This window comes from Pipistrellus kuhlii, unplaced genomic scaffold (genome assembly GCF_014108245.1).
Source record: "Pipistrellus kuhlii isolate mPipKuh1 unplaced genomic scaffold, mPipKuh1.p scaffold_m20_p_43, whole genome shotgun sequence".
NCBI classification, from domain to species: Eukaryota; Metazoa; Chordata; class Mammalia; order Chiroptera; family Vespertilionidae; genus Pipistrellus; species Pipistrellus kuhlii.
The window spans coordinates 3425605-3451001 of NW_023425544.1; the positions used below are offsets into that span (position 1 = coordinate 3425605).

Sequence of the window (25397 nt, forward strand, 5' to 3'; positions counted from 1 at the left end):
TTCTAAAAGTACATGCAGTGTGGAAAATTATGATCTCTCAAGGAACAAAAATCAGGCATTCTGACAATTCTAAATAGTAAGAGAACATTTAAACATTCTTGGTAAATTTACTCAGACTTCTAATATGTGAAGTAAATATCTAGAATCTAAGCTATTCGTTTTTTTAAAGTGTAAGCCTTTATTTTCAAAGATGAACTTTGAAATTGAAAATAAAGGCAAGTCATTTCTGAGTATAAAATAAGCAGACCCACACTATTAGATTTCTAAAAGGACTTGAAAAGAGAAGGGTCATTGGTCACAAAGAAGTGTTTACACTGAGGCCCGGAGGCCGTGAGGACAGTGGGGTGAGAGAAGGGCTCCCGCAGGCCCTCGGCAAGGAGGGGATGTCTCCACGCGGTCCCAGCTGATCAGCAGGCCTGTCAGGTGATGCACTCCCGGACTCCGGTTCTGCTCTGGGGCAGCTCACATCCCAGGTCTGATACAGGCAGTGAACACAAAACCAAAAAGTGAGTTGAGCCCTATGAAGGGAAAGACTAAGGAGTAAATAAAGGGGGGCCGACCGAGTCTCGGGGACCAGGAAGGGCTTTCTGGAGGGGAAACTTTAGAGGATGAATAAATGGGGTGAAGGGTGAGAGGTGAGCATGCCAGACAAAGACAGCGGCTTGTGCAAGAACCCTCAAGTGGGGAAAACATGTTTGTTGGAAAAGCTGGCTGGAGGGGAGAGAATGAAGGGGAGAGTGTCATGAGAAGCAGCTGGAGGGAAAGAGGGTGAGATCTCCTGGGCCTACACATGGGGGTGGGAGCTCAGGCTCCGACCTACGCTCCCAACCCCCCCAGGAGCAGTTGGGAACCGCAAAGCAGGGTATGACCCGACTGGATTTGCATTTAATACCAGTCACTTTGCCTACAGTATGTGAATGGCTTTGAGGAGGTCAGGCCGGAGGAGGGAGGACTGGGTGATGCAAAAGGCTGTGGTGTGCCACTGTATTTCAGAAATGGCTAGTGGGAGGGAAAGCCCTTTAAAAACAGGCCACTTTAGAGCCAAGCCTTGGAAAGACATAAAACAGCTGTCAGGGAGCAGGTCCCTGATGGCTGACGGAGACACATGGCGCTTGCCTGCACTTAGGCTTTGAGCATCGGTGTGTGCATTTGAGCGGTGAGCCCCTGAGAGCCGAGATGAAAGGCAGGCACAGGTGCTCCTGATCTGCCTCCAGCAGATGCTGCCAGCAGGTCCACTTCCCACATGTGCATCAGAGTAGCTGTTGCCCCTTTGGTGGGGCCACCAGTGCCCCAGGACCAGGTTTGATGGCTCCCAAGTCAGGTTACCACAGTATTATCCAGCTGTCCCCAAGTTTGCCAGCATTAAGGATAATCCTCTCCTTTAATGCCCAACTGAAAAAGTTCCATTCCTCTCGCTGTAAATCCAGCCTCCCCACCCGCCCCAGCTCCCCACTCCACGTGTTTCCAAGCATCCCCAGGGAATGCTCATTTGTTCCACAGATCCATCCTGGTGCTGCATGGTGCCTTAGCCCTGCCTTTCCCGACCAGTCTCTCCCGCTGAACCCTGTGGAGCCAAGCTCCTCCTTCCTTAGCTGGGGGAGCACAGCTCATGGGTGGAGAAAGGGGTATCGGTGCCACAAACACAAGCTGAAGCCGAATTGCAGAATGCCTGCTCTGGAGTTCACGGGCCTTGCCTTTTCTCCTCCTGCCCGATGGCCACAGGTGGCCACAGGCTGCAGGGGCTGGCTTGTTGCCCTTGTTATCCCAGGAGAACCTGTGATCAAGTTTCCCTTTCTCCGAAATGAGACATCCTCCCTCTTGGGGCCCAGTAAGCAGGAAAGCACTGCCTCTGACTCATCTCAAACATGCTTCTCAGTCAGCAGAACCATCGCAGACACCCGTGCCCCATGGGAAGGAACCCTTCCCATGGTTCTGTAGAGTGGTCAGCTGCAGGTCCCCTACACGTCTCCTAGGAGAGAACTTGGCTTTACTTTTGCAATCTCAGGATTTGTTCCCTTAAAATTTACATTTCTCAGTCTTGCTTCTGAGGCTGGGACTTCATAGTCTTGCTCAATTTTTACAAAAAGTCAGTGAATGTTATTAACAACCCCATTTTATGAATGAAAAAACAAAAAAACAAAAACACCCCACCATGATTTGACTTATGACTTACTCAATGTCATATGCCAGGCGATACCAAGTTTAACCCAAGATCTCATGCTCTTGCTGGGGTCCCACCCAGCCTCAGTGCATGCATCTTTCGTTTACAATCTCCGTCCCTCCATCTCCATGGAGAGAAACAGGGTGGGAGGAGAACACCGTGGGGAGGGATGTTTCCTGCATGCGTTGCTGCCCAGAGCAGAGCGCTGTGTCACATTTGTCCCTTCTGGGGCACAGGGAGGGCTTGCAGTCAGCTTTTCTCTGGGTCACAAAGTTTTGTCTGATCCCCCAAAAGGAGGTGAGAGCATAAGCCCATTTCGTGCAAGAGGAAGTGTGTTTTCCTAGAAGGAATCTGTATGCTCATCAGAGACTGCTCTCTTTGACTTCAGTCTCTGGGTTTCTAATTAGAAGTTAATAATAATAATAATAATAATAATAATAATAATGCAACAACTCACGTGTTTTTTTTTTCATCATGTGAAAGAAAAGCATTTTATTATAGTCTCATCATCTCATTTAATCCTCCCAACCCTCATTCCTCTGAGGGAGGTACTACTATTTTTTAACTTATTTCACAGCCATAGAAGCTAAACCAGATCTATGCTCAAACCCAGGTCTGTCACCAGTGCCCAACCACTAACCTTAGGCCAGGCCAGATGTTCCCTCCGGGAGATCCGGAGAGTGCGCGAAAAGGGGAATATCTCCAAAGACTCTCCTGAGTAGAACAGGGGGTCGAGGTGGGTGTTCAAGGGCCCCCCTAGAGTCATCAGCCAGTCCTGACGAAGAAAAGTGTTAGGGAGAGGAAGGACAGTGAGTTTCTTCATCCTCATGACTAACCTGGGGCATTGGACGTCTCCTTGCACTGTCTTCAGAGAGGGAGAGTTAAGACAGCCCTGAAAATCTGAAAGGTTTTGTGCAGTAGATGGCTTGTAAGATGGCCCTCTATGGCCCCTGGCCCTGGTATTTGTGTCCTTCTGTAAACCCTTTCCCTTGAGCATGGGCAGAACATATTGTCTTGCTTCCAGCAAACAGAATGACAGAAGTAATGGGACGTCGCTTCTGAGACTGGGTTATAAAAACATTGTGCCTTCTCTGTCAGATGTCTGCTCTCTCTTACTCTTTCTTGAATCACACAACCTGGGGAGTCCAGCTGCCAAGCACTTGGCAGTCCTGTGAAGAGGCCCAGTGGCCAGGTATTGAGACCTACCAACCACCTTGTGAGCGAGCTTAGAAGCAGACTCTACCTAAGTGGAGACCGGATGAGACGGCAGTCCCAGCCAATAGATTCACCTCATCACTTGAGACACCTTGAGCCAAAGACATCTAGCTAAGATAGATGCAAATTCCTGACCCACAGAAACCACAATACAAGATAATCAGTGTTTATTACTGTAAGCTGCTCAGTTTGGGGGTAATCTGTCACACAGCATTGGATAACTGGTACATTGCACAATCTTTATCACCACCCCACGTTTATTACTCTGCTGCCCCATCTGCATTGGGACAACATCAGCTGTAAACCTCAACACGTAAAAGATCGAAAGATTGACCTGCAGGGCAGCAGGAAGTGCTGGGTCCCTCTGAGGCGCCATTGTGAGGGCGGAAATCCTGTAGGACAGAACGTGCAGTTGCACTTGGAAAGGTGATGGATTCTTGCACCTCTCTAAGGAGAAAGGTGCCTGAGAGGGGCCTGAAAGCCACTCCCAGAAAGGCTGCGGTTCCCTAGTCACGTGTGTGTTGGCCTTCGGAGTGCAGTGTCCAGACCTGCAGAGGCCCAGGAACGCCTGCCTATGGGGAATGAGGCGCAGGAAAGGCCGTGCTCTGGAGCGGATTCGGCACCCACTCATTCTCTTAAAAACTTTTTAAATTTGACACGATTGTTGTAAAATTCATTCACACTAAAAAGAAGTCTGTAAACTAAAAAGCAAAAATCCCTTCTTGTCCTCCTGCTTCTCAGAGGTAACCACTGTTAACTGTTGGGGTGAATTTTTCTAGACCTCTTAATCTACTTGTACACATATATGTGTAAGGGTAATACTGTGCTTTCAACCAAAATGGGGATGGGCATTTTATACGTATTGTTTTGTTGCATCTTTTTGTTCCACTTATAGTGTCTTTCATGCTCAGTGGCAGCAAATACAGAATTTCATTCTTGCCAGTGGCTCTGGGCTCCCACAGATGCATGGGTGACTGGGTAGTGCTTGGGTGCAAGCTCATTTGTTTAGCTGTGCCCCCTCTGATACATGGCTAGGTGGTTTCTACTTTCTCCCTTTGACTGATGGTGTAGTGGGGAAGATCCTTATATGTGTGTCTTCACTTGCCTGTCAGAGTATTTCTGAAACATTGGGTGCTAGGAGTGGAATGGCTGGGACAAAGGCGACTTGGGCCATTGTTCTGATGGCTGCTGCTGGGATGCCCTCGGCAAGGGCTGTAGTGACGTGTCCAGTGGCATAGTGTGGGCAAGCCTGTGTTCTCCACTCTCTCCAACTCTAGATGTTACCAATAATTTTAAAAATATATATATATATATATATTTTATTCATTTCAAAGAGGAAGGGGGAGGCAGAGAGAGATAGAAACATCAATGATGAGAGAGAATCATCCAGCATGCCCCCCGCCCCCTGCCTCTCCCATTGGGGATGGAGCCCACAATGCAGGCACATGCCCTGACCTAAAATCAAACCCTGACCTCCTGGTTTATAGGTTGACATTCAACCCCTGATTAACACCAGCTGGGTAGCTGAGTTGGTTAGAGTATCTTCCTGATACACCAAGGTGTCAGGTTCCATCCCTGGTCAGGGCACATATAAAAAGCAATCAATGAATAATAAATAATAAGTGGAACAACAAGTTGGCATGCCCCTTCTAAAAACAAACAACAAATAAATAATAAATAAAATGATAGGTGAAGAGAGCATCTTGTTTTTATACACATTTCTCTCCCCGCCAATGTTGTGCTCTTGGAAGAGTGGCTGCTTTTCTACTCCAAACACATGTTCCCTGGGCTCTCGGGGCCTCCCGCCCAGCTGCTCAGCCGTCCCCTGCTCTTGCTTCTGTGTCCTGAATATCTGTCCTTAATCCCTCTCCGTGTTCCGACACAGCCCTGCGCTGCCCTGACGGTGAGGAAAGGATGCTGGCTGTTGGTTCCGCTGAGAGGAGGCTGATAGAAGTCCCTCCCCGGGCACACTTGCCTGGGGCTTTGTCAGCATTCTGGGCTCCAGGGAGGCTTCGTGTTTCTTCCGTATTTCCCCCCAATTCTAGATGACTGGGGCATCAGCCTCTGACACACAGAGTCCCAGAAGGGAATTCTAATTCCATCCCCTCTACATGAGCTACTCTCCCAGGCTCTGGGCCACTCCCGGCTCCCCTAGGGGTCAGGGCAAACATGGCCTGTCCACCTTGCCCAAGGAGCTCTCTGCTGTTGTGAGCTGTCCCTCAGCTTCAGGAGGGCTCCTGTGCTGAAGCAGGGGCGAAGGGAGCACCCCTCAACCAGCACTTGGAGCCAGATGTAACAGGACCATCAACGAGCCAGGGGTGGGACCGCCAGATGGGCCGCCACTCGGAGGTGCCATGTGTGGAAGTGCTTGGGGAAGGCTGCGCAGACGGGAGGGGTTATCTCTGTCTGGGTCCCAGGTGTAGGCTGAGCTGGCCCAGGATGCCCCAGGGTGGGAGAGACAGGAAATTTAGATATCTTTGCGATGATTGGTACTAAGGCATTGTGTCCATAAGTGGCAACCTCCAGGCTGGGTCTGGCTCAGGCCTGACTCTGGGTTCGGAAAGGTGAGCAAGCCCCAGGTCTGAAGGCATGGAGATGGAAGATGAGCCACCACATCAGGGACTCAGTTACCAGAGCACGTGGACTGGGACTTCTATCAGCTAGAACTGGTGCATGAGGTGACAGCCAGACCAGGCACAGTGGGACACTATGAGTGCCAGAGGATGGGGCTGTGGCTAGGATATAAGACAAGCAACTCTCTTATCCCACAAGAGGAAGGGAGAGAGGCAGGGCCCGAAAGCTTTAGTCCTGGCAAAGGCATGGGAGCCCCAAGAAGCTGTGGGATATTCTCCATCACTGCCCTCTGTTTTTCTGTGTCCTGCCCGCTGCTCTGAAATAAGTTGGGCAAATCGCCCTGAGCTGGCTTTCTGACATCTGGGGACCCACTGTCCACCCAACTGCTTCTGCAGAGCCAGGCTCCGGGGGCAGAGGCTCCATGCTGCCAGATTCTTAGCCATACAAAGGGGTGATAATGGGTGACAGAGGGTGTCAAATCCTGAGTGTCCCAGGTAGCATGTTCCTGGGCAAGTCACTTACTTCTCTGAGCCTCAATATCTGTTGTATCAAAAGGAGGGTAATTATAGAACCTACCTCATCGGGTTGTGGTGAGAGTTTAAAGAGACATGCGTGGTGCCCCATAGATGGTAGCTGGCATGAGTGTTATCCAGAGCAGAAGGCTGCCAGGAAGACCCCCACAGTGGGGACCCGAGACTAACCCACAGAGCCTACTGAGAAGCTCAGCGTATCTAGGAGTGGCAGGAAGAGCCCCATCTGGCACCACCAGGTGTCATGTTTAGTGACCCGGGTGGGCCTAGAAGGTTGGATGTGCTTTCTGGGGTAGGGCCTGGGTCAGTGTGGAGGGCTGGGGAGTAGGACACACTCTAACCAGCAGTAGGACAGAATTCATGTCGCAAAATACAGTCCCTGGAGGGGATGGGAACCAACAAGAGCTGGGATATAATCTAGACACCTTTTAGGTATAGACCCAGCCCATGACCCCACCTTTCCGGGAACCTGGGAACTCCCCCACCTCTCCTGCAGTATTGAACTGCAGAGCCCTGTTCATTCTGCCCATCTGTGCCAAGGCGGACACCCCCACCCCACCAGGGGCCAGACGGACCCTTGGGCCAGAGTTTGCGTTGGGATGGAGGGGTGCTTGTATGCCTGCTGGCACTTGAAACAGGACATGTGAGCTCAGGAATTCTGGGCTGGGAAGAACAGATGGATGCACAATGAGAAACAGAGATTTGTAGGCCAGGAAGAGGAGAGGGAGAGGGAGAGGAGGAGAAAGCTGCTGTTTCGCCCCTTGAAGGCCTTCCAGGCCGTTCCTGGTTCCTGGCCCTGGTGAGGCCCCGCTGCGTCCCTGCTCATGGACTCGGGGGATATCTCGTGGCTATTCATAACCAACTTATTAAATGAGCTGGACTCAGTCAGGTGTAAGAAGAAACCTACTTTTTCCCTAGTGTCCTTCCCAGCCTCCTCTGTGGACTAGTTATTCCCAGTCGACACTGAAAACTCATCTGTCTGCAGTTAGGCATGAAAAGGCCCCGTTGTTGCCTCCTGTGTGTGTGTGTAGGATTCAGATTAACAGCCACATCCTAATAGTCACATCATTCCAGACAGTCCAGTCATAATCAGAAGACTGGATCCTGGAGCCAGACCAGACTGGGAGGCCTGGGGAGTGGGGGGAGGGGGGGTGCTCAAGAGAGCCTTCATTGGCCCCCAGGCCTGCTCCCCCCATTTGCCTGCCTCCGGTGGTGTGCCCTTGGGGCTGAGGGAGAAGAGAGAGATAGGGGCGATCTTTTGTGGCATCCAGAACTTGTGCCCGCACTCTGTCTTTTCCCGTCTTAGCTATCTTTTCTCCCTTTTGGCTGCTGCTGCTTCAGACTTGCCGTTCCTGGACACCACTGACTCAGCTGCCGGAGAGGTAATGCTTCTCCAGCTGATCACTTAGGACTCCTTGATTGGCTCCTGGGCCTCTGGCACATTCCCCTCCCCCATGCCCCAGTCAAGCTGCCCTCTGGTTTCTAGGAGATCTGTGACCTTGCTGTCCTTGCATCCCCTGCTCCATCTTGTGCTTGCTGTTTGCTCCCAGTGTAGCCAGCTTCTCACTGCTCTCTGCCTCAGGCCTCGAGGCATGAGTCAGATGGTCATGCCCATGCTTGCCCATGCCAAACTCTTATCGTGGTCCCTTGAAATCCCTCTCACTTGATTTAGGGTGAGTGGAGTCCCACCCTTCACCCCCATCCCTGCCGTGGGGGACAACTGGCCCCTCTCCCGCTCCCAGGATGTTTTCTGCCCTCCTCTCTCAGGCTGCAGGTGGGCCGTGTGCTTGGCTGTAGAACCAGTCTGGGGCCATGCCCTGCAGGGTGGTTTGGCATGTGAGCTATGGCTAGCCTTAGGAGTCTGGATAAAACCGAGGCAGAAAGAGTGCCCATTGATCATTTTGTTATACTTAAAATATCCCCTTTTTTGTTTAATCCAGTTGTCTGGCTTTCTCTTAGGATAACCAAGAGTGTTTACATGACCGTCAAACAGATGAGGTGGCCTGGTGGGGTGGGGGTCATGGAGGCCCTGAGCTTCCGAAGAGCCTCTATGGGTCATGAGCATTGTAAACATTGTTTTCACAGTTCGAAGGTTTCTCTTTCAATCTTGTTCAAATTGGCACGGTTTTGGAGAGGGGTTCTGTTGGGTGTCACTGGCTTGGAGGACTCCACTGTCTTCCTGACACGTTCCCCACACATGCCCTGTAGGTGGGTGTCCTTGTGACCAGGGTATTGGTCCACGCTGGGACATGGGGGTTTGGCCGGGTTTCCCTGACTTCCTTCTGAGTCTGAGGTGCACTCACCATAGGAGGAGCACTCCTATGACTGGAGGACCGAAAGGTCACTGGAAAGGATGGGTGAGGAGGAGGAGTATTGATGCAGGGGTGCTGACTGGTTGGCATGTTTGCTGGTGGGGGAGCGTCTCGCTGGGCACTAAGGCCAGTGCACTTGAGCACAGCCCCCTCCCGTCTCCTTGCTCTCTCCTTTGATGCAGCTGGTTTGGGAAGCTGTCTCCCTTCCTTCCCATTTTCTCTAAGGAGAGTGGGTTCCACTTCTCTGATGGGCTTGTTCCATATAGCCAGGCTATTATTTGACCAAGACTCTGATTTGGGTGCTGGGATAGGGGCTCGGAGAAACAGCTGGTGCCACATCCTGCTCTAGTTTAGGGGCCAACTCACTAGCTTAGCAAAGGGTGGCTCCACATTGTCTGGACAGCTGTCAGAGCTCAGACCCGTGACTGAAGGTTGGACCCTGTTTTCCTTTACCATTGACCTTGCCATCCCACACACTCCACTCCAGGTATGTGGGGAGGGGTGGCCGTGGTCTGGGCCAAGGTCAAAATAGCTTTCAGATTCCACGGTGACCCCCAAAACTGACTAGGGGTTTGGGAGAAGGGAGCTGAGAGCCTTCTGGATTAACTGCTGCTAGCAGTCTGACGGTGAGCCTCACTTTCTCTCTGTGAAGTGCGAACACCTCCTTCATAGGCTGCGTGAGATCACATAAGAAAACAGAGTGCAGTTCCAGGCACACAGGAGGTGTGAGTAAACACCAGTCCCCACCCACACTTTGCCAGAAAAAGCTCCCATATGTTCATTGAGAAGAGGATTGTTGGGTCCAAAGGTGTAAGGGCATTGAAAATTTTGATACATACATTGCCAAATTGTCTTTAAAAATATTGAATCACTTAGTACTTCCATCCAGAGTATATAGAGCACATATGTCTCCATTTCCTTGACTTTTTTTCATCTTTGCCAATCCAATAGGCACCATGAGACGGTTTTGGCTTGATTCAGTGCACCACTCTAGTTATTACTGAAGTTGGAGTCTTTTCTTGTGTACTGGCCATTTGTGAGTCTTCCAAGTTTTCTGTCACAGTGTTTGTATATTTCTTCTTAATTTGGAAGTTGTTGGTGTAGCATGAGTATTAATTCTATATTTTTCTCTAGTTTCATATTTGCCTTTCAATCTTAGTCATGCTTGGTTTTTCAGAGGGCAGAAAATGTGGGGCTTTCTTTGGTTATGTTCCTTAACCTTTTCCTTTATGGTTTTGGGTTTTCCCATCATGCTCTAGATATGCTTCCGGGCGCATGGACTTTATTTTCAGGAAGGTGGTTCTGGCAGTTAGTGTAGAATTGGGATTGGAATGAGGGGAGGAGCTAAGGGTTGCAGTGGTGGCGGGGAGAGGCGTCCTTATTTTTGACCTGAGCAGTGGAGTAGATGGTGCCATTTGGTGAAATGGGACCAGACCTGGAGGAAGGTGTGTGGGTGTGACCACACGCCTGTGAGGGTCTCCAGAATGTCCAGGACAGGACAGGGTGTAAGCGGGTGGAGCACCAGAGGACCATCTTGGTCTGAGGTGCTATCAGAGACTCCTGGAGCGTGAGTGGAAACCAGAGGCAGGGAGAGCGGGATTTAAATGACGGGTTTGTGTTCCTCCTGCTGCATCTCTTCCTGGTTTTACTTAAAGAGGCTCTGATATCGGAGGTCCCAGGAAGGCATTCACAAACAGTGACACACAGTGCGGATACATCCGAATAGCACTGATGGCTTTATTGCATATTTGTGCCATTACAAAATAATCTGGGAATATATTAAAAAACAAAACAAAAACCCTCCCTTTTATATACACAAACATGCTACATGGTACACTTTGCGAGAATGCTGAGGTAATAGGCACACACCCAGACATGGACAGTACCAAAGTTCCAACGGCTCGCATGCCCCGACCCACGCACCCACGGGGAGGGTCTCACCTTGACTCCTCTCCTGCTCCCGCTTGGCAATAGTTCCGTAGTACTGAGTGTGACCCTCTCTGGCCAACAGGACTGGGAGAGCCACCTCGCTGTAATGCAATGAACAAGGGGCCCGTGGCCCCTGGTTATTCAGTAACTCACAAGAAACGGCCAATTCTCATCTTTGTGGCACCTGCATTCTCCGGGAAGTATAGTTTGGGGACCAGACACGGACTCTAGTCAGCCTGAGAGCACGGGGCTTTTGGTCTGGAGCCATTTGGGGTCCCGGTGAGCAGATGATGACTTTCCTTTCCTTGAGTACCTCCTGGGCACAGCAGGCTATTATTTCTGTGAAGGTTAAAATGACACGTAGGCTGAAGTGTGAATGGGAAATACAAAATTGTGAGAACTTATCTGTGTGGCTGGTAGTTAGCTTTGGGCCTGGCCTTCCCTTTCCTGGCCAGAAACCTGGAGCCCTGACTGTCTCCTACTCAGAGGCTGAGGAATCTTTCCCAGAAGGAGAGGAGGGTACAACAGAAAAGGCAACGAGAAGAGCAGAGCAGGAAAGGTTCCCGGACGTAGAGCCAGTGGCCGAGGAGTGACCCACACAAGAGGCTTGCTGAACGCTGTTGAACGAATGAGTAAGCAGAGGGGTGGATGGACAGATGGCAAACGTCTTGAGAATGAGGGGAGTATAGAAACAGAGATGGAGGGGGGGTTTCAAAATTTGATTAGGTGCCCATAGGGGTTCTTAAGTTGGAGACCCCTCTGAGGGAGAATCGCGCTGTAGACATTCCCGGAAGGATTCAGCACGCGGACGCCAAGGACTGATCTTCGATGGGAGCTGCACGGTCTGGTCTGCTCTTAGACACAAGCACCACGACTCAATGAAAGGCTTTCTCCAGGAGCAACGCTGCTGGTAAGAGCATCAGCACACAAGCGTTGACTGTGTGCTTAGGTATGTAAGGCAAACCTCTGTATGTATCTAGCTATAGTACATGTGCCAGAGATCTAAATGCATATGCATGTGGCATACACTCGGGTGGGCAAGATCGGCTCATACACGTGTATATCATGAAGGTATTTTGCAGTTGTGCTTTTATTGTAGGCCTTAATTTATTAAAAGAAAGACTGGTCTGCAGTCTGTCCTGTCTGGAATCGCGAGGGCTGTCTGGTGTGAAGGAGTGTAGGGACAGAGAATACTGTACTGTTCAGGTCCGTGATCTGCCGCAGTGACTGGGACAGAATCCAGGTCCCGGTCCTCCTGGCCCCGGTGGACTGGCGAGGAGTTGCTTTGTGTGCTGGGCCTGCATGGCGGGGGCAGGCTCCTGGCGAAGGCCAGGCCGCGAGGTCGGAGGGAGCTGGCTTAGTGGAAGGTGTTGGGATTGGGCCGGATCATCATCACCACTTTCTTGAGTGAGTAGGAGCCTCCTCGGAACTCAGCCCAGTAGACCCCGTCCTGGTAGCGGCTCCGGTAATGGCCCCCGCGGTACCAAACCCCATTGAGGTTGGAGTGGGCGCAGGCGTTATACCACCAGCCTCCCTTCTGGTAGTGGGCACAGTTTCCTGCAGAGAGAAGAGAGTGAGAAGGTCTCAGGGGACCAGGGGAGAAGGGGGTAGAGTTGTTTTTACCCACTGGTGCCCACTGTTTGCTTGGGGACTTTAGCAGGACGCTCTCTAGGGGGCCTTTGGAGCAAGAACGCCTGAGAGGTGGACCAGGCTTCAGGCCTGCTCAGACCTCTCTTTGAGGGTTGGCCTTCTGACTGATAGGCTGAGTCATCTTGGGCAAGTGACTTAAACTCACTGAGTCTCCGAATTCTCATTGTAAAAGGAGGATAAGCAAAGCCTCCCCACAGGGCTGCCTCCCCACCCGGCTGCCTCCCCACCGGGCTGCCTCCCCACCGGGCTGCCTCCCCACTGGGCTGCCTCCCCACCGGGCTGCCTCCCCACCGGGCTGCCTCCCCACAGGGCTGCGGCGGGGATTGAATGAAGGCACATATTTAAGCACTTAGCTCAGAGCTTAGTGCAGAGGACATGCAGGGGAGGACCCCATTCCCGGGGTTTGAACAGAAAACGGAAATGACCTGTGTGGGCAGAGGAGGGGCAAAGGAGTTTCCTTAGGAATTTTTTAAAGAGTTGAAACTGTTAGATCAAGAGCTTTATATAATGACAAAGGAAGTGCTTAAAAGAAAATTCTTCTCTATTCCTCCCCAGCATGTATTCCAGCCAAATATATACTTTTATTTTATAAAAGAAAGATATTTTATGAAACTTTTGGCACTGTCATAACATTCTGGATTTTTCTGCTAAGGACCAGCAGTTTGGAAAGTGTGGGCAAGGACAAGCGGCGTGCAGGGGCACCGGCTTCACAGGGAGGAGGAGCCCCGGGCACTTGGGCTGCTCTTAGTTAAAAGAGGGGGGTCCCCGGTTTCCTGATCAGGCCTAGGAAGCAGACCCCCACTGGGGGGAAGGGCTGCCCCGGTCAAGTCTGTGGGTTGGGGGCCTAATGGGGTGGCGGTCCCGTTCTGGCTGAGGCTCTGGGCTGAGGCAGAAAGTGAGGGAGACTCAGCCCCAGGCCCTTGGGCCCCGCCCAGCTTTCCCAGCCCTTAGGGAAGAGGTAGGCCTGCTGGCTTGCCATCCAACTAGGGCCTCATCTCAAGAAATTGGGTATGAGTATGGGAGGTGTGAGTCTGCTTATGGTTTTCTGTTTTCTCCCTTGTTTATTTGTTTGTTTTAATATAAAGACTTCTTAGTGAAGGCCTGAGTGTGAGGCATGTCACCTTGGACACATGACTTCCTCTTTCCCAGCTGGCTCCTCTCACCGGCTCCGGCAGCGCCAGGTGAACAATGCGTGCTAGAGCTACGGTCATAGAGCACCACTGCATCGAGCCCAGCCAAAGCCCCCAGTGCATCCTCTCTAACATCTCATCTCCCTGCAAGGTGGGCGTGGTCCTCGTGCCCATGTGGAGACTGAGGCCCGGGGCACATGGCTGGCAGGAGGTGGGGCCAGCACAGCGTGTGGCCAAAGGCCATGGGAATGTGGGGCGCTGACACTCAGCACTCAGGCAAAGAGGTTATTCGAGCACACCTGGATTGGCCATCACATGTGTCATTTGTGCACACTTTACCTTTACCTTTTTGTAAATGCCACTCTGCCCCAGCTTTGCGAAGGGGATCTGTGGCCAGTGGGCCGAGGAGTGGGCCTTCAGGGGCAGGGACAGGGGCAGGCAGCTGGACCCGGGGACCTCCCTATTCTCAGGCCCCGGTTTCTGGGACTGGCTGTGGTTGACCTCTGTTCTCGGTCCTCCACCTGGGTCTGACTCCACAGTCTTACCTGTGTAGACATCGTGGTCTCTGTCCAGGGTGGTGAATTGCTTGCCATTGTGCCAGGTGAAGGAGTCGCCAGCGTTGCCATGGTAGCGTCCCAGCCGCAGTTTATAATACTCGCTCTCAGGCTCCAGGCGGAAGCTGGCATACTCTGCAAAGACCTTGCGGCCAGACCAGTCCTCCATGGTCACCAGCAGTTTGTAGTTGCCTTGGTTCGTCAGCCAGTAAATGTTCTCCAGGCCCAGCCAGTACTCACCGTCGATGTTCCCAAACCCTTGCTGGGGGAAGCACAGGAGAGCGTTAGTGTGGATTATGCGGCGCCTCGGCCAGCAGGCCTGTGGTCGGAACTTGGGACTCTCGTCTCCCGGCAGTGACGAGCGCCTGCGGGAGGGGCTGCTGGCCCTCTGGCGGGTCTGCAGAGATGGCCCCGTCAGCGTCCTTCTTGCCTCAGACGTTTCCTGTTTGGGGCTGCACAGGCCCTGACAGGTCAGCAGGCACCTTCCCTCCCAGTGGCTCCTTTCCTGGTCAGCCAGGCCTCCTGAGGTGGGCAGCACCGAAGGCCCTGTGGTCTCACCTTGTACGTCTCCCAGTTCCTGAAGAAGTTGACAGAGCCGTCCAGGCGCCTCTGGATGACGGTCCAGCCCCCAGGGTCATGCCGCTGGTCGCACCACACCTGCATGAGGCGGTTGGTGTTCTCTGGCTTCACCAGGTAGATGGAGCTGGTGTCGTGGCCATCCTCCAGGGCCTGCAGGCAGTCTCTCCACGGGCCTGGAGACAGACATACACATGTCACAGGCCTCCCCGTGGCTGGGCCACTGAGTCACATTCACACCCTGCTCGGGCACTACCTCTGTGGCAGTATCCCCCTCATCATGGTCTCACTTTCTGCAGTCTCAGTTACCCACCATCAACCATGGTCTGAAATATTAAATGGAAAATTCCAAAAATAAATAATTCATACGTTTTCGATTGTGCCGCATTCTAAGTAGCGTGATAAAATCTCACACCCTCCACTCCATCCCGCCCTGTACATGAATCATCCCTTCATCCCTTTGTCCAGCCTTCATCTCTTTGTCCAGCCTTCATCCCTTTGTCCAGCGTATCCACGCTGTGCACACTCCCCGCCCCTTAGTCCCTCAGCAGCCATCTCCCTTATCAGATCGACTGCCGCTGCATCACAGTGCCATGCTCCAGTCACCGTATCTCAATTAGCCACGGTCCCAAAGTGCAGGAGCATGGATGCTGCTCATTCAGATATGCCAAAGAGAAGCTGTAAAGTACTTCCTTGAAGCAAAAAGGCGAAAGTTCTTGACTTAATAAGGAAAGAAAAAAAATTGTATGCTGAAATTGCTAAGATCTGAGATAAGAATGAATGCTCTGTCTGTGAAATTGTGCAAAAGGAAAAAGAAAGCTGTGCTGGTGTGCTGAGAGAGAGCACATTCATATAATTTTTATTATAGTATGTTGTTAGGTCTGTTTTATTTTTAGCTATTGTTAAGCTCTTACTGTGTCTAGTTTACAAATTAAACTTTATCATAGGTATGCATAGGAAAAAACATACATACTTATGTACTGGTATCATCTGTGGTTTCAGGCATACATTGGGGACCCTGGAACATATCCCCCAAGGAGAAAGGGGACCACTGTAATATGATATACAGTTAGGAGCTCGGGGCTTGGGGCAGGATGCCTGGACCTCAGGCCCACTTTCCCCCTCGTCCCCGGCCCCTGGAACGGGCTGTGGGATCTGGGCCAGCTTCCTTACCTCTCCCCGCCCTCAGTTTCCCCAGCTTGTAGAAGGGAGATCATTTTTGCCTCATTTAAGGTGCTAAGGGTTACTGAGATCATTTGTGTGGAGTTCCTGGGGTGATTTTTCTTTTAAAGTTGGTTGTATTGGCAAAGAGAGACGAGTGCCCCCCAAATGCGCAGATTCATCAGCGTTGTGCGGCTCTGGCGGCCGCATCCCGTTGGGGAGATGGCTGCTGCTCTTCCTGAGTCCTGTGGGCTGAATGGCTGGTGCCTCAGCTCTCACTCCCACCCGCCTTGTCAGGACGGTGCTGGGTGGCAGCTGCCACAGTTTTTCGTGAATGAATTTCCGTGTAGTCACAGGGCCCCAAATCTGGTCACCAGGCCAGTGATTTCAGGATGTTCCTGGGATTCGTCTCCAAACATCCTTTTGGGGACCAAGTTCTCTTTTAGCTCAGTCTGTGCAATTTCTAAGGAAAGTCCACGGAGGGCCAGATGCTTGGAGTTCGCATGCTCTGAGGGTGCAGTTCTCCGGGTGGTCCATGGACTTAAAGGATGGTGTCTAGGGTGCACCCCGTCCACGGCTCTTCTGACACTGAGACTGGCTGTGCTCTGTGACGGTCTCTGACTTCACAGAGCTTGAGTCAGGAGGAATGGGTGTCTCTTGGGGTCCGAATAGCTACTGTAGGACTTCACCCCTTCTCCTCCCTTCCCCCTGGCGGTTTCCTGTGTTTGGATGTTGGTCCCATCAACAAATTTGAGCCACCAAGGTCCAAATAGGCTGCATTCTTCTTCTTCATTCATCTGTGGGACCTCGAGAAGGTTTTCAGGACCTAGCCATTGAACTACATCTCTTATTAGCTACATATTTTAAAATAAAGGAATTCGTATCCTCTGCTTCAGCTTCTCTTCAAAATATTCCCCAATCCGAGATGCGCAAGATCGTCCCATCTTGTTCTCTCTGTTAATTTGTATGTTTACTCGACAACTGTTTTCTGAGTCCCAGGCCCTGGGCTACCTGCCAGCAGCAGGAGCCCAGGGTGGGGTTGCTCCGATGCCCAGAAAGGGAGGAGCTGCCCTCACCAGCCTTCTCTGGACCTGAGCTCCTGGGAATCCTGTCTTTGCCCCTGTGGGTGGGAGGTGGAGGGGGGAGGGGTGACTCTGGGGCTGGGGGCTCAGCTCGCCTGTGTACATCAAACGTCTCAGAGTCCTTCCTGGATGGTGGTTGGGCTCGATGAGCCTACACGTGATGGCAAAATAGGAAAAGTTTGGGGGTTTCGGTCTTCGTTGCACATCTCAGGTGGGCTTTTCCTGAGCCCTTGCTGCTGTGTTAGGGCAGCTTCCCTGGAGCCTGATGGGAAGGCAGGGCTGGTCTGGCTCGCCCCCTCCATCCCCAGTGCCCAAACAGCACCGAGAAGGAAGAGTGGTGTGGGTGCTTACCCAGGAGGCTCCTCCCGTCATGCTTCAGGCACAGGCTTCCCACTCATTTACCTGTTCACCAGCCCCCTCGCCCCTCCGAGGGGTGGGCAGTACCCCCACACCGCCCGGTAGCAGATGTGGCACAAGCGGCTGCTCCCTTCCTCGCCTTGTGCCTCTTCCGTCCTGGGAAGGGGAGGCCAGGCCCAGAAAGAGCATTCATGAAGGAGAAAAAGGTTTCGGTTGTGTTCAGCCCACAGCCCCAGGGACCGAGGCAGAGAATGGGAGTCTGTCCCCGACAGCTGGAGCAGAGCTGCCGTGGGCGTGGAGGCTCCAGCTCCTTCCCGAGCGCGAAGCACAGGGGGCCGTTCGATGGGGATGCTGGTGCGGAGACCAGCGGAGCCTCAGCACACCCCTGAGACCAGCACAGGCTCTCCCCGCAGGGCTCCTGTGTGGCTCTGGGGGAAGGGCAGCTTTGGAAAGGTCACGAGAGGGCAGGCCAGCCTCGTGGCTCCCAGCCTGAGCTACTTTTGTGGGTGCCATCATGGTTTTAGCTTTATCTTTGGCACGTCTATATAGAGCTTGCTTTAAAATGTTTTGGGGGTCACTGGTGCCTTTAAAATTTTGGGGAAAATTCTAGATCTATTTTTAGAAAAATCCACAGACTCACACAGCTTTGCTTATAATTTCAGAAGGACCCCAGGTGATGAATCCCTAGCCCTAACAGAGCCCTGGCTGGAGTGATAGCAACAATAAAACACCCCTCCCAGCCAGCATGGAGTGAGTGTTTACCATATCCCCTATCCGCGTATTTATACATCCTCCAGGTGCACTGTGGGACGTCAGGTGACACCCCTGAAGACACATGGCTGGTGAGGGGCATATCCTGTCTGGATGGTCCAGCGACCACCCACTATAGCTCTCTTCTCTTTCTCCAGCCAGAGTGAACGCCAGGGGGGGAGGCCCAGGCTGACTGTCTCTGTGCCCCTGGGACTGTTTTTAATCTCTGCTAGTCAGCCAGGTTAAAATATGAAAATGTATGCTTCTTCTTTGTCAAGGTGTTATACCCTTCAAAAAACATCTTTACTGATGATTTGGTTCTCTTCTGTGCTTACCTTTTGGTGTCCTTTGCCCATTTTTCAACTATCTTAGTATCTTTTATGATGTAGAAGAAATTTTCTTTTTTAATATTTTTTCTAAAGGTTGTTAAAAATTGATTTTAGAGAGAGAGCGAGGGAGAGGGAAAGAGAGAAGGAGAAACATTGATGTGAAAGAGAAATATTAATCAGTTGCCTCCCACACGAGCCCTGACCAGGGACCCAACCGAGACCTGGGATGCCACTCAGCCAACTGGGCAGCACTGGCCAGAGCTCCTTTAAAGTTTATAAGGCAAATCTGGGAAATCTTTCCTTTAAGCTTCTAGGTATGGCATGCTCTCTAAAGTCCTGGAAGAGGTATGAAATGGTATGAAGTGTTTAGTATCTCCTGCTGTTACAAAAAACATACAACAAAACTCCAGGTGCCTCCCGCGCACCCCGCACTTCCCACAATGCCCAGGGCCCATCAGCTCCACCAGTAACCGCATTTCCAAACGGTCTTTCCTCCAACCCCTGCAGAGCTCTAGCAGACCTCCTGCATTCAAACCTTCCCCTGCCTTTGGCAAAGGTCAGAAAATTAAATGATGGCGGAAAATTCGTCAGAAAAACTTAGCGCTGAAAAGTTGGCAAATGGATGGAAGAGCAGAAAATGGCAGCAGTAAGACTGCCACGCGGCGCCATTGACATGGCCAGTTCAGAACATCCTCCTTTGATGTTATATAGCACATGTGTCAAACACAAGACCCGCGGGCCAAATCTGTCCCGCCAGGCCTTGCAATGTGGCCCGCACCGCGCTGTCATCACTGCATTCCGCTGCGTTTCCATCACACTGACAGTTTATGACTGTTCAGTAAACCATTCGGCCCGCGATTTAGGCTGGATTTTAGATTTTGGCCCCTTCTCTGATTGAGTTTGACACCCCTATTATATAGGTATACAGGCATCACTGGGGAGGGCCAGAGGAGACATCCGACTACTGAGGTCTCTGCTGAGAAAGCGTGGGGCTGGGGATAGGATCCAGACTGGGTCAAGTCTCCGTGGCCTCCTCTCCTCACGGTGGGGCTTTGACAGGTCCGTAAGCCTCAGTTTCTTCTTCTGTAAACAGCGGGAGGAACCCTACCTCTTCTGAGGGTCTCTTGAATACGGGAGCAGCCAGCACAGGGCAGCCAGGGCAGTGTCACGGAGGGTCCTCTCTTCCTTTCCTCTGACAGATGAGAGCTGCCGGGTTTGAAGTTGTTCACCGCCCACCTTCCCCATTCCCCATCCCACACAAACAAGTCACTGTCTCTGCTTTTGAATTTCCAGCACTAAGTGTAAGCTATTTACTGAGAGGCATTGCCGTGAAGCATATGTTAACAGCGGAGCTGCGGGGGAGAGGGCCGCAGAGATACAGGAGGTGAAGCATGGGAATCTTTTTGTCAATGAAGTGTGTTCTCGGTGTGCGTGGGCAGAGCTCGCCCTTTGGAACAGTGCAGAGTGCCCGGCGGTATTTCCCTTGGCTCCCCTTCTGCAGGGCAGCCATGCCCGGAGCGCCAGGCCAGCACTGACTCGGCGGCACAGGCCTCTGAGTGGAGCCGACCTTGTCTCTGTAAAGACCGTATTTACACTCTCGGGCTGCAGCTGTGGGATGTGCCACGTGCAGGGAAGTGCAGCTGCCGTGGCCGCGCTGAGTCTGCGAGTCTCCACAGGGAAGCGGCACAGGGAGGCCTCCGGAGAAGGAGGTGGCAACGGGATCACAGGCATACAGGTCTTGGGCCCCCAAACCTCAGTGCCAACCATGGTGAGTGTGGAGGTGATCAGGTTTGGGTGCCACAGTCCTCTCCCTGCTTCCCTCCTCCGGGCTAGGGTTCTTGACAGAAGAGGGGCTAGGCACCCAAGGAACATGCCACCCAGAAGCCAGGCACCACGTACTGATGACGGATCCAGGGCACGCTGTCCCCAGCGCAGGGCCTCTCTGGCCAGACCTGTGTGTAATTTCCTAGTCCCGGTTCTCTCCCTGCATCCCAGGCAGCCTAACTTGCCCTCCCAGGCCCCAGCAGAGAAGCAGGCTCACAAGTTCGTAACCTCCTCTCTATGCAGCCTCCCTCCTGCTGGGAGCGTGGCCTCATGAATATCTGCCCAGGTTGGCTGGAAGCTCCTGAGGCCAGCAGCTAAGACGTAGACCGTGGGGCCTGTGGGCAGGAGTGATGCCCTCTTCCATGGCTTGTCTGGGGTGAGAGGGCAGGGCAGAGTTCTGCCTGGCCGTGAGCTGGAGGCCAAGTAGCCCTACAGGCCTCTTCACCCATGATGCCCAAGGCGCTGTGTGTGACCATGTGAGGCTGTGCAGAGGCCCCGTAGCCCGTGGAGAATGTTCTAGGGATGTGTTAGTTCATACATGGGCACAGGGGAGGCTTCTGTGATGTCACCAAGACACACTGCTCTTGCGTGAGAACCATATGCTGGTTTCAATTATTCCCACTGAAGGTCTCTCTCCAAAAAGTCTTTTTGCCACTCCCCGAAACGTTTCTCTAACAGAAGAAATGACTAATTGTTGAAATTGGACCTGGACTTATCTAGCCACATTAACCTCTCTGAGAGCCGGGCGTGTGGGATGCTTAGGCAGAGTCGTGCCCAGCCAGGGACCAGATCCTGGGCATCTCTGCAGGCAGGCGCGCAGATTATAGGTGCTGCTCACTCACGCCCTGTCTATCCAGCAGGCTTGGGGGAGGAATGCTTTAGTTATGAACATATATATTCTGTGTCAGTCACCACTTTTGAGTGAACCAGAGTACAAAACAATAACCTAAACACTAGGAAGCTGGTGTGTACCCACAGGCTACTCAAGTTCAAGTTGCTACAGGGCTCAGAGTTGACATCATGAATGTTGTTTCTGGTCCTTCCGGGGAGAGGGTCCAATTGCTCATGCCTGCTGTTCAGGCCACTTAGCCTGCCCTCTGACGATGGGCACAGGGCCAGTGAGCTTCTCAGGAGTTTACAAAAGTGTTCAAGGCCCAAGAAAACCTGTTCACCCTAAAAAATCAAAATTTATAAGCAGGTAATTAAATTTCTGCAAAGTTTTACAAGTTGTCAGATTCATTAATTGTTAAATTTAGTTTTCATTAAAATGTTATTACTTTTGAAAACAATTTGTAGGTAGATTTTTCTCACTCCCAAGAATTCCTGAACATGCCTGATGTTTGCTGAGAAATCAGAGCCAACCATAAATTGTGTTACTCTTGGCCAAATGATTTCAAAAGCAAAATTATTAAAATCCTTTTAGAATTCTTACAGCAAAAAGTACAGGAGGTGTGTGAGGTGGGCGTGATTCCATGCACCTGGCATACTCCGAGGCCTCCCAAACCAGAACTCCCAGGCCATGAAGAGCTTGTGGGGATCCTGCTCCTGCCAGTTTGACCTCAGGACACACAGTGCTCACTCCTTGGTTTCCGTCACTTCCTTGGGCAGAGGAGAAACAAGGACTTGCAAGCAATTTTAGAAATAAGAGGTTAGACCAGGAGGGGCGGTGGTGGGCTCCTGGTGTGAGAAGTGAGCAGCTCCCTGTGGCTTCCCAGGACCAAAGCGAGTGGAGTCCTGGGGCTCCGGTGCGTGGGTCAGTGGTGCCCGAGGCTGCATGGGTGAGGGAGGTGGCAGAGTGGGCAACACATGGAGGCTCCTGGGTGCAGTGCTGATGATGCCCAGAGACCGCCAGTGCTGGTCTACAGGCACCTCTTGGAAGAGCCTCTCAGACCCACGTGAGGACAGGTGGCCATCCTGCAGGCTCCCAGTCCCTCCACCACTTCCAGGAAAGGGAATCAGCTTAGGGCTTGTCCTCAGAGAATCCATGTTGGCTTTCATTGATCACCTTTTAATTTTCTAAATGCTCACAAACCCCTTTTTATAATCTTTTACAATTTTTCTGGGGCTTGCCCACAAGCCAATTAGTATATAGTTCTAGTATTTCATCCTTTTTCCTTTCTGAAAACACGACACTTGCCCAGCACCACGCCCAGTCCTCGTGACTTCTTGGTGATGCTGGCAGTGGTTCTGAGAACTCATGCAAGGCCCTCCGCCCTCCTCACGCCCTCCTCCAGGAAGGCTTCCAACCCCAGAGGAGCCGCTTATCCTCCTAGGGGTTCCCACGTCTTGCTTATTTCTCTCTCCCAGAATACAGTAGGAGTGATGATTACTGCGCATGTAGAGCCCTTACACACTCTTTCATCTCATCCTCAGGAGTGCCTGCAGCAGTGAGAACACTCAGCAGGAAGTGGACGATCTGGGATTAGAACTCAGCTCTGCCCTCTGGTCCTGGTCCCTCCTGCCTCACTGAGCCGTGGCTGTCACACCGTAGTAGGATTGTTGGGGTCTCACTCCCCACCAGGGGCAGGAATCTCCTCAGGGACAGTGGTTATGGGTTGGTCTTCCCAGCCTAGCGTCCCACACGCATTCCTCCATCTCCCGTTTCCTCACCACCATCAGCTCATTCTGTTCTTTTCAGAATTCTGTTCTGAGGCCCAATAATAATAAATCCATCTGGAAACAAGGACCCCACGATGGGATAATCAGGATGCAGACCAAACCGTGGGAGAGGAAACCTGTGCTGTGGGGAGTCTGGGCAGAGGTAGTAGAAAGTCGGCATGGGATAGATTGTCCTTTTGGATGTGACTCTAGCATTCCCCTTAATTTCAACATTTAGAAATTTAATAAAGAAAACTATTATATTTGTCACTTAAACTAAACATTTTAGCAAAGATATTCTGTATATGTGCACTATTTTAACTTAAACTATTGTATCCAAAGCAATCTATTAAGGGACAATCATTTATCCATTTTTAAAAAATGACTAAGCCACTCGGGGTCCTCTAGCTGCATTGGCTCATCTTGGGGTACAGGGCCAGGATCATCACGCTTATGCCACATGCTCTGCTTCCAGAGTCACGGCAGGGGCCCTCTGCCCCGGGGAGCGCAGGAGGCACGGTCCTGCTGCCTGCATCCTTCCTGGCCCTGAGGTTACTGGGAAGTTCACATCGCTCCTTTTACAGCAGCGGCTGCCACTGCACTCAGCAAACCTAACCAGCTCCGCTTAGACACGGCAGGAGGGTGCCAACTCAATTCTCCTTTCCCTGTCACTTTCCCGGGGAGCATCTCTGGGTTTGATACAGTCCTCACCCCCTGGTATCCCCCCCCCACCCCCACCCCGTAGATTCGCCACAGCTATCCTTTTGTTGACTAGTGAGCTGGCCACAGATGCCTGAGCTCCAGGATTTTCTAGATAACTTCCAGTTTGCCTAGTGCCAAACTGTTGCTATTTCCCCATCGCAGGATGCCAGATCACTACTTTTAGCTGTAACAAGCTGATAGTTTATCTCCCGGGGCCGTAAGCACTTAGCCAAATGTTTTCCTTGGAAGAGGCCCGCGTCATAGAGGAAGAGCTCACCATCGCACTCAAAGGCTCTCTCTGTGACCTGGTCCCCGAGGTACCCAGGAGGGGAAAAGAGAAAGCAAAGCTACAAGGCAGATGACCCAGCTCTAACTGGAGTGCCTTTTGTTTATCAGGAAGCTAGCAAAGAATGCTCTTTGAAATATCGCTGGATTACGTAGTTCGTAATGAATTTGGAAATCTTATTTTGTTCAACAATAACACTAGAAACTAGACAGCGCAGTGCAGGGCCCAGCACGAGCTCTGGAGGCCTGAGGGCTGGGCTGTGCTCCCCTCAGCCTCTGTGATGGAAAGGCCCAGTCAGCCGTGGCTGGAGTCGCCCTCACCATCCTCGTTTCCAGGTGCTTCTCCTGCCACCCACAGCGCTTCAGGCTTGGAAGCTGGTTGGCTAGAGCTGACAGAACACCCGACCAATAGCGTTTCACCTGGATTGAAGATTGCTTGACCTCCAGAAGGAACAGAAGTTCCAGTGTGATAGATCTCATTCTCGATTTTAAAACATGCCACCGTGCTAGGGAACCACAGCCTAATGTATGTATTTCCCACCTCATAGCAGGACATAAAATAAGAGGGAAAAGTCCATCTAGGAAAACACTTGTTCGAGTGGCCTGTCCTTTCTGGCCTGCACAGTTACTGTCCATGTGGCCCTCGGAGCAGTTCAGAGCTACTGAGTTTTTGTTTTTAAAAATATATATTTTATTGATTTTTTACAGAGATGAAGAGAGAGGGATAGAGTTAGAAACATTGATCGATCAGCTGCCTCTTGCACACCCCCTATTGGGAATGTGCCCACAACCAAGGTACGTGCCCTTGACCGGAATTGAACCCGGGACCCTTCAGTCCGCAGGCTGACGCTCTATCCACTGAGCCAAACCAGTTTTGGCGCTACTGAGTTTTATATGTTTAGAGTTAGCCTATTTAAAGAAATGAGGACTTTAGACTTAGCTGTATGTTGCAGTAGCCCTAGAGAATTTGTCCAGATTTATCTATGGCTTCGGTTGGTCCATTTACTACAAGTCGGATGCACAGTAATGTTTTCTGTGGGAGAGCTTGATTGTTTTAGACATGCTGTGTTGTGATGCTAACTTAATTCTGTTCTCTCCCCGTCTCTCCTTTTTTGCTTTTTGGCGGCATAAATTCACTACAATCTCTTTTTGTGTGAATAGTGAACTGGCCACAAACAGTTGGTTCAATTGTTTCCTCCTAGGCCTGAGCAAGGAGGCAGGCATGTAGTGTCCCCGGGTTCCAGCAACAATGTCTCCTGTTACTAGAGAGGTGTAAGTTCTACAGTAAGTTCCCAGTGCTGTTCCCAGAGCCTTTTACAGGAGCTGCTTGGAGCCTGGTCCATGAAATAGTGATAGAGGGTCAGGTCCCAGCAGCTGGCACCTGGGCCGGGGCAGGCATTTATAGAGTGATTTTCACACCGCTTCCCCTCCAGCCTTTCCATGGAAATGTGCAGAATGGTTAAGACAGACTTGGGGTTGAGCCTTGGCTGAGCTATTTAATAGCTGTGTAATCTTGGCTAAGTTACTTAACCTCTGAACCTCAGTATCCTAGATCAGCCATTTCAACATTTTTCATCTCATGGCACACAAACTAATTACTAAAATTCTGTGGCACACCAACAAATATATTTTTTGCCGATCTGACAAAAAAATAGGTATAATTTTGATTCACTCCCAT

The 25397-nt window shown here is 51.5% G+C and overlaps 2 protein-coding genes and 1 long non-coding RNA gene across 16 annotated transcripts in view; 1 reads left to right on the forward strand and 2 right to left on the reverse strand.

The window, feature by feature from the left end:
- RALGPS1 (Ral GEF with PH domain and SH3 binding motif 1) overlaps positions 1-25397 on the forward strand; it is a 238220-nt gene that overhangs the window by 132681 nt on the left and 80142 nt on the right. The gene's annotated exons all lie outside the window — the stretch shown is intronic.
- The window catches only part of ANGPTL2 (angiopoietin like 2), a 33670-nt gene continuing 18778 nt past the window's right edge, over positions 10506-25397 (reverse strand). The window contains exons 3-5 of the mRNA XM_036412059.2: positions 14614-14807; positions 14047-14317; positions 10506-12278 (exon numbers count right to left, since the gene is read on the reverse strand). Of these exons, the coding sequence (XP_036267952.1) occupies positions 12079-12278; positions 14047-14317; positions 14614-14807 (665 nt within the window). The 3' untranslated portion in view covers positions 10506-12078. The remainder of the gene's footprint in view (positions 12279-14046; positions 14318-14613; positions 14808-25397) is intronic.
- Positions 22748-24459, reverse strand: LOC118704402. The gene is made up of 2 exons (XR_004983415.2): positions 23471-24459; positions 22748-23438 (listed from the first exon to the last, which is right to left on the reverse strand). It is a non-coding gene; the product is annotated as an uncharacterized LOC118704402 (long non-coding RNA).